The following is a 9,037-nucleotide window of genomic DNA, read 5'->3' on the forward strand; positions in this document are numbered from 1 at the left end:
AGCGATTGGTACGACTTCGTACCCCGATTCGATACACAGCGATCTGGTTCGAGGTACGCGATAAGGTCGCGTACCTCGAACCAGATCGCTGTGTACCGAATCGGGGTACGGAGTCGTACCAATCACTCTGGGAACGAAAAGTCGAATCGGAAAATTAGCGTACCAAATTAGAGAAGAAGAGAAATTGGAGAAGTCTATCAATATTATGGATATAAACCTATTGTGATTCACGATTTATATCATCTCATTCCAAATCTGTTCCAATTCCAGATCATAGTTACCTAATTCGTCCATAAGGTCGCGTACCTCGAACCAGATCGCTGTGTACCGAATCGGGGTACGAAGTCGTACCAATCACTCTGCGAACGAAAAGTCGAATCGGAAAATTAGCGTACCAAATCGATTAATTATCAAAATGGGTCGATCGATTATCAAAACGCGTTTGGGACGATTAATTTCTTGTACCGCCTCAATTGGAATCGCGATTGGGACGCAATGTCAGTGGCGACTTTCAATTTGGCGACTTCCAAATCTGTTCCAATTTCTTACTTCTCCAATTTCTCTTCTTCTCTAATTTCTCTACTGTTTGACTTTGACTCTGATTGAGAAAAAATGGCGTTTGGAAGAAATGCTAACACTCCAGCAGATAGTGAAACACAAGGCGACACCCACATCAGTGAAACACAACCAGATTTTATTGATGTTGATGATGAAGTACAACAAAGATCAACAGCCCCCGAAGGAAAGGATGTCAGCAGACCACTGTTAGAAGAAGTTACATTCAATGGTGCAAGAAACAGTAAAAATTCTGGAGGTTCCAAACAGTGGGTTTGTAACCACTGTAAAGGAAAATTTACCAGCTCGTACACCCGAATCCATGTCCATTTTTTTGGACCTGCTGTAGGGAAAACCGCCGACATTAGAAGATGTCCAGTCATGGTTAGGGATCAACAGAAGCGAGAAAGTCTTAGGAAGAAGGTAATAGAAGCAGAAAACAGTGGAGTTGCAAAGTGTTTGAAGAATTATGTTCTCTCTAAAAATGCATCTTCAAGGAAACGCATTGAAGAATCATTTGGCATATTAGAGAGGAACGCGGTGGACTTGAAGATAGTTCGAGGATTATGTGCCAACGGAATCCCTTTCAATGTTTTACGCAACCCTCAATTCATTGAAATGATTAGCGTTATCAAGAATGCATCTGATGGATACAAACCCCCATCATGTGAAAAAGCGAGAACTGTATTACTTGATGAATGTGTTAGGGACGTTGAGAAGGAGCTTACACCGACTAAGGACACGTGGATCACACAAGGAGTCTCAATAGTCTCGGATGGGTGGTCTAATGTGAAGCATAAACCACTTATCAATGTCCTTGCGGTTAATTCCCGTGGTGCAACGTTCATGTACACGGAAGACCTTTCGGGGGTTGAAAAATCGGGGGTAGAAATTTCAAAGTTTCTACTTGGAGTCATCGATAATATTGGACCAAGTAATGTATTACAAGTTGTAACCGATAACGCGGCTAATTGCAAGGCTGCCGGGCGGGAGATCGAAAGGATACACAAACATATTTTTTGGTCGCCTTGTTGCGTGCACACCTTAAATCTCATATTTAAAGACTTGGCAACGGAGTTTTATTGGCTAGCAGAGACATATAAAAGAGGCAAAGGTATTGTCAAGTATTTTATTAACCACACACATGCATTATCATTTTTTAGGGAAAACTCAACACTAGAGTTATTGAAAGTTGCAAAAACGTGTTTTGCCTCACACTATATAGTTTTGAAAAGATTAATGGAGTGTAGGGAGGCTCTTTCTACAACCATTATTCTTAATTCGTGGCTAGAATGGGTCAAAAATGCGGACGAACCCACTCGAATAGTTGGGGCAAAAATCGTCGATACAATTAAAGATGATGAGTTTTGGGACGATATTGAAAATATATTGGCTATTACAAAACCAATATTTTTGCTATTAAAATTTTGTGATGGTGAAGGTCCCAAAATGGGAGAGATTTATGAAAGGATGGACAACATGCTCGGTGAAATCAAGGATGTCATGAGGGAAAATAAATATGCAAGTTATTACCCTCAAGTTGAAAAAATTCTTTTGGATAGGTGGGAGAAGATGACAATCCCTCTTCATTGTTTGGGATTTGCCTTAAATCCAAAATTCTATGATAAACACTACCTATCAAAATTGGCACCGGGTGGCATGACACGAAAAGCTCCCAACCAAGACAAAGAAATTGTACTTGTTGTTATGGAGGCGTTTAATAGAATCGCGGAGAGTGAAGAAGAAGCAAAAATTTTACGAGAACAATTCGTGAAATTTCATATGAAGAAAGGAATTTACTCTATGACCTCATCTCAAATCGATGCCGTAACCATGAACGGAATTGATTGGTGGGCAACTTATGGATCGGAGACTCCAGAATTGGCGAATGTGGCAAAAAGAGTACTCTCTCAACCGATTAGTAGCTCCTCGGTGGAGAGAAATTGGAGTACATACTCCTATATTCATAACGTGAAGCGAAATCGTTTAAATTGCAAGAGAGCGGATAAACTAGTTTTTATTCACTCAAACATTAGGCTTCTATCCCGTTTTTCAGAATCTTATAAATCGGGACCCCTAAAAAAATGGGACATGAATCCGGAAAGCGATTATATAGAAGGTTCAAGTGCCCGATTGGAGGAAATGACTTGGAAGAATCTTGATGAAGAAAGCGTGGAGAACGGGAAAAGAAAAAGGCAGCGGTTAGATTAGATGTTTTATGTTTCGTAATTTTGTGTTGTTCCTGTAATCCTGTTATTGTAACAGATTAGGATTTTGTTTCATCTTTTGTCATGTAATCTGTTACATCTTTTGGTACTTAAAGAGTTAAGACTTGAAAGGTTTAATAATTTATGTTTTTGGTATTTTGGTAATCTTGATATAATATGTTCCTGTTTTATCATACATTTACAATAATATGTTTCTAAAAATGGTTTACATTTGGGTACACTGTACCGGACTTCATGGTACACCGTATCGGTTCGTACCGAAATGAGCCTACCCCCCTCCGAATCGGATACGCCCAATCTAGTCAACCCCGTACCCGTACCTCGTTCCCGTATCGGAGCGATCCGCGAATTTAGTAACTATGAGTTAGTTACTACCATTAGGTGAGTCATTGCTACATGTCAAAATAAAAGGAATCAAGAAATACTCTAAAGGACTGTGTTTGGTATGATGTATCATGGAATGGAATCACAATGATAACCCTAAAGCACTTTTCCTCTTTATGTGCACAGAATATACATATGTATAGAGCTTCCAAGATACGATTATGTATGATTTTATCATTTGAGAGGCCTAAAATTAAAAATTGATTTTGGAAGGGAAAAAGAAAAAAACACAAAAATATTATAAATTTTAGCTTTACAAATATAGATCATTGTATTCTATTTTTTCTTCTATTCAGCTACAGCAACACCACTTATTTTTGGCATGTATGTAGTACATTTAAGGAACATATGATGTATAGAGTTTTATCAAGTCAAACATTTAACACAATACTCATTGTAAAAATGCATACTTCTAAGGTCTCAAATTTAGACTATAAACTAGGTCTGGACAGTAAAAAACTCAATCAATGTGATTCATACTGGACTATGAAAACATTAAACATAAGTATTTACCTGTAAATCTAAAGATTTCAAAAATCTATACTTCTCACCACAAATCTGTGACTGTTACACATAGAATATAGGTATCAGAAACAGGAGAAAAAGAAACAAAAAAGACAACATTAAGTTGAAAAAAGTGGGCAATTAGGGAAACTGATGTACTGGGTTATCCTCCATGATGAGATCTATAAAGGAATGAAGATCACCAGCTAAACCATGAGGTATGTCTTTTTTTTTATGTCCATAACAATTGTGTATAGAGCAACATTCATGAGATTACTGCTTAACCTCCTTGCCATGATTTATCTTTGCATTTCATTGTACAATCTCTGAATCAAATTATATGTTACCTGTATAAATATGGAATAAGTTTAAAAATGGGGAATTACATGAATTTAGGGTAAAAAACGAGAAAACTCATAAGCATCTATGATGATTCAGATTTTAGGTTTTTCTAGCAACAATAGGAAAAGTAAAGGCATACTTGAAGAATGAGAAATCGATATCCAGATTTATAAAGTCAAAGTTACAGCTTCTCCTATTCCAGCATGATATACTTGATAAAATCCTATAAGATCAAAAACAAAATCCTCAGCAATCAAACATTCTGAAACAATTTCCTTACATCTAACAAAAATCGAGTAAAATAAGCATCAGATTCAAAAGAATGAAACAAAAATACTAATTTTCATAAGTCGTAACAAAGATAGGTGCATTCTTCATGTTTCTTCGCTTTTCGTTTCTGTCTCAGAGGGAGACTAGGGCTTGAAATTTCTTGATCTTCAGAGTGACACTAGAGCAGAGATCCGATGAGACGATTAACAATTAAGGTCAGGAGTAGCGGAGAAGCAGATCAGAGAGGAGGGAGAGGGGAGAATCGATTGCGAAGATGAAAGATAGAAAGAAGGTAGAAAAGAACAAGGCGGGTTTTCAAAATTTTGGGGATTTCATTTTCCCCCGTATCTACTAAACGCGCGTTTCATTAAAATTATAAAGCGACACCTATAGAGGACGCACATCTAAGATAACGCCCTCCATGTTTTTAATTTTTTTCTTATGACACTAATTTAAGGGCACGCAATAATGCGTGACCTAAATCCTTAAATTTTTTGACGAGATGAAACTTTTTTAATGTCACTCTCTTTTACGTAACATAAATCAATGAGTTTCGTGGTTTGCGCGTCGTAAAAGGGTATTTTTCTTGTAGTGAGAGTTTATATGTGACATATTTGCTATTGCTTGGAATACGTGTTAAGAACATATACGATAATATAGGATATGCGACCCAAGTAAGGTTCTATATGAGTTAAGTTATTATTTCATGATAATAATAATAATAAAATTATCTTTTGAGAGAAGGATAGAGGTTTATTAATACCTAAATACTCTATACACACTGAAGTAGAATAGTATTGCCTAAACAAAGCCGGTATTAGGAGTTGAGTATTATAGTCTTACCAAGAGATAATATAAGACTTGCAAAAGAGGGCTAAATTTAATAAAGTTAGGTAATGAGTAGTAACTTCTTAAGAGTACATACGAGATATGAATAGAGAGTAGAATTCTGACATCCCTGATCCGAGAGCATGGATTAGGCATAGTCATTTGTCCCTGATCTGAGGGCATGGATTAGGCATAGTCATGCGTTCCTGGTCCAAGAGTATGGACTAGGCATAATCATTTGTCACTGATCCAAGAGTATGGATTAGATATAGTTACTCGTCCCTAGTTCTAGAGTATGGATTGGGCATAGTCATTTGTCACCAATCTGACAACATGGATTAGACATTGACATTCATTCCTGATCCGAGAGTACGGATTAGGTAAAGCTATTCATTTATGAATCCAAGAGTATGGATTATGTCATTTTATAGGATTAAAATGTGAGGATGGACGTAATGGGGTAGATTGCGTATATGAGGTGTATTTGTATACTACAAGTTTTAAGATATATATATATATATATATATATATATATATATATATATATATATATATTATAACATTGTGGGATTGAAATCCCTATGTACTCACCAAGTTTCCCAAGCTGACCCACTCAGCTTCTTTGCATCACAGGTATCAGTACTAAGTTCCATGCATGATGAGAGATTCAAGGAGATATAGATTGTTAGTCTAAGATACTATAAGACCCGTTTATGCTTATGTTTTTTATCAGTTATAACATCCCAAGGTTTTATAAAATAATGAAAAACATTTCTTCGGTAACACTTTTACAGGACAAAATTCCGCATTTTATAAACTCTTTTTTAAATAATGCATAAACAAAAAGTTTTAAAATGGCTGTAAATTTTGGGATGTCATAGTGTTTTAATACCCTGTTTTTCGCTTTTCAGTATAATCTAAAATAGACATTTTAGATAGAAGATTATTTAGGATAAATAATCTAAATGTAAGTCGTAGTAATCGGAAAAGCGAATATATACATATAAAGAATGTCCAAATCTTACTTCGTTAGAAGAAGTTATGATTTTTCTAAGATTCAGCGCAATAGTGTGCACACAGTAATCGAATTTTAGAATGGTAGATTATTAGGAAAAATAATCTAAACGAGATTTGAAGATCTCGACAATTGGAGTCTGTCGATATAAACAACTTCAAGAACGAACTTCGTACGTAGGAGTTCTGCTTTCTGCAGCGATGTCAAACAGTCTAATCCTATCAAAAATATATTTTTTATAGATTGAGAATTAGCTATTTGGATCTAAAGAAAAGTTATAGATCTCGTCGAGAGCTTTCAGACAATATGAAGAACGTTGAAAACAGAGATTGTATGAAGAAGTTATGTTATTTTGAAAATCTGAAAACTTACATGCGGGGTGCACGATGCTCACTAATGACGTGTCACTCCCCGGAGGCAACACGTGGCATGGTCGGCCTCCCAATTATCGAAGAGGAAAGGTGACGTGGCACCACAAAAATATGACACATGGCACCACGGTTTTGTGACACATGTCACGTTCTAGAAAGAAGTGAGGTGGGCTTATACGACAACGACCCGTGTCGAAAGAAGGGACGGGCCAGCAAGGCTGATGTGTGCGGCGCACACATGCCTTGCGTGATGCACATCTTCATTGAGTCTATATATACCCTTCATTATTGTTCATTTTCCACACCCATTTTACTTCATTCTCTCTTGAAACCTCTGCACCTTTTGAGATTGATTCTTCCCAACTTCTAGGAATATTCTAGTAGAATCTCAGGGACTCTAGGAGCCCCAAAAGAAGGAGTATTCGGGCTGGGAATATGTCCGTGCAGTTCCCGGTTTTTGTTAAAACCTCTATTAATACTTGTTAGTCTCGTTGCTCGTTAGTGGGATCGTCCAGATAGCTTTTAATCTTCGAAGTAACTATCTACGTGAGTTCATCTCACTATATTATGTATTCCAGTATATGTTCATGTATGTTAGGATATATGAGCCAGTACAGCAGAGCCAATAACGTAGTTTCTATGTGCCTGTAGAGCCGAATGTGTAGTGAATGTGTAGTATCTATGTGTCTAATTGTTGGTATGCTTAAAAATTAGTGAGGGTTGAACGCAGAAAGAATAAAGTATGGCAGCCTATAGACCCGCGTCTGTGTAGTTAGGGTTGATGGCGAAACGAATAAAGTACGGGAGCTTATGGAACTACGTAGATTTTATGGCAAAACGATTAAAGTACGAGAGCCATTATTTGTATGCATGTATAAGTATTGTGGTATATGGTATATTGGGGGAACTCACTAATCCTAGCGCTGACCTAGTAGTTTATAAATGTTTTTCAGGAGCTTAATTGGTTCATAAGAAGGGCAAGGTTCGACTGTACATTCACGCATTCACAATCATGTTTCCGTATAATGTAATAAATATTTTGATGTATATGAATATTCTGAATAAATAAAAATGCAAATTTTGGGTTGAAAATCAGGACGTTACAAGTTGTATCGGAGCCATGGTTTGAGCGAACTGGATGCACACTCATGTGATTCCAGACTCAAACTAATGATCTGAGTAATTAATAAATCTTTATATATATATATATATATATATATATATATATATATATATATATATATATATATATATATATAAAGAATAATTCAAAAAGAAAAGAATGCAATGCGTACAGTCAGCCAAATCTCAGAAAGGAAAGTGATTTCCAAAATATCCATATTAGTTATATCTACTGATATATGAATTATTAGAAATGCATGCTAGTATGTAGACTAGGGATCTTTTGGGGAATTGCTAAATAGAAATTCCTGATAAATTAGACGCCTTATAGCCTAGGGATTTTCTCGTTATTTTCTACTTAGAACCTATACTCATATTAGTTAGTTATTTGACAAATACGTTAGATTGCATGGTCGTAGAATTAAATAGTTTTAGATTTCCTGATTTGGCGCAATTCTGCAGCTCTTGTCTGAGTCCAACCGTTGTAGCGCCGGATCATTCGGTCAACAAATTGTTTGATTTTAGAGGAATGCAATCGTATTCATCAGACACTTAGTTAGTAATGGTAGAAGTTCTTCCTTGGCAAGTAGTAGTATAAAATAGAAATAATCCTAGAAAGAGAGTTTAGGAAAAGTAGTATGTGCTTGATAGGGAACATATTTATGAAATAAATGGATGGTAGAAACGATGCAATTTAGGAACTTGAGTGATTAGGCCCTGGTAACACTAGGTGTGTAAAAGGGAATATCGATAGTGGAGTGTAGTAACTTAGGAACAATGGAACAAGTCTTGGATCTAGAATGGATAGGTGTGGAAGGTAGTATGGGCCCGTACTACCGGAAGCACAAGATCCATATAGGAATCAAGAAAAGCCACAAAGTTGCTAAGGATCTGGAAAGGATTTGAATATCCCTTTAGGAATTAGTTTGACTTGTTAACCCATTCCTATTACGCCTTCAGCACGGTAATGATCACGAGAGGAAGAGGTATGGGTTCTGGATCAGAAGGATCATGACCAAGTGAGACTGCAATTCACGACTGGATAGAAGTAGGAGTATCACCCACCATAAGGGAAATCATTCTGAAAATGTTCGGATCTATAAAGACCAAACTAATTGCCATGTTTGACAAACGGTATGCTGCCATAGCTAGCACCGCCGCCGCAACAGCTACTGTTGTCGTTGCTGCTGCAGCCTCGCTTGGGGAGAAGGAGATGCCCTATAAGGAGTTCAATAACACCAAACCTCCACAGTTAGAAGGTGTTAGAGATCCAAATACTGCAATGAGGTAGACCTCTGATGTAGAAGGATGCTTCTACACATGTTCCTTCTTAGAAAACTTGAAGTTTAGGTATGCACATAATCTCGTTCGTCATGGGGCGAAGGATTGGTGGAACTTTGTCACAAAGGATTATTCAC

The 9,037-nt window shown here is 36.8% G+C and overlaps 1 protein-coding gene across 1 annotated transcript; it reads left to right on the plus strand.

The window, feature by feature from the left end:
* The first annotated feature begins 612 nt into the window (after positions 1 to 612).
* LOC145126653 (uncharacterized) lies at positions 613 to 2,766 on the plus strand. Its single transcript, XM_079061979.1, has one exon. The coding sequence runs from the start codon at positions 613 to 615 to the stop codon at positions 2,764 to 2,766; it is 2,154 nt and encodes a 717-aa protein (XP_078918105.1).
* Positions 2,767 to 9,037: the final 6,271 nt, after the last annotated feature.

Source organism: Lactuca virosa, chromosome 7, assembly GCF_052849685.1.
Source record: "Lactuca virosa cultivar CGN04683 chromosome 7, Lactuca_virosa_CGN04683_v6, whole genome shotgun sequence".
Classification (NCBI taxonomy): Eukaryota; Viridiplantae; Streptophyta; class Magnoliopsida; order Asterales; family Asteraceae; genus Lactuca; species Lactuca virosa.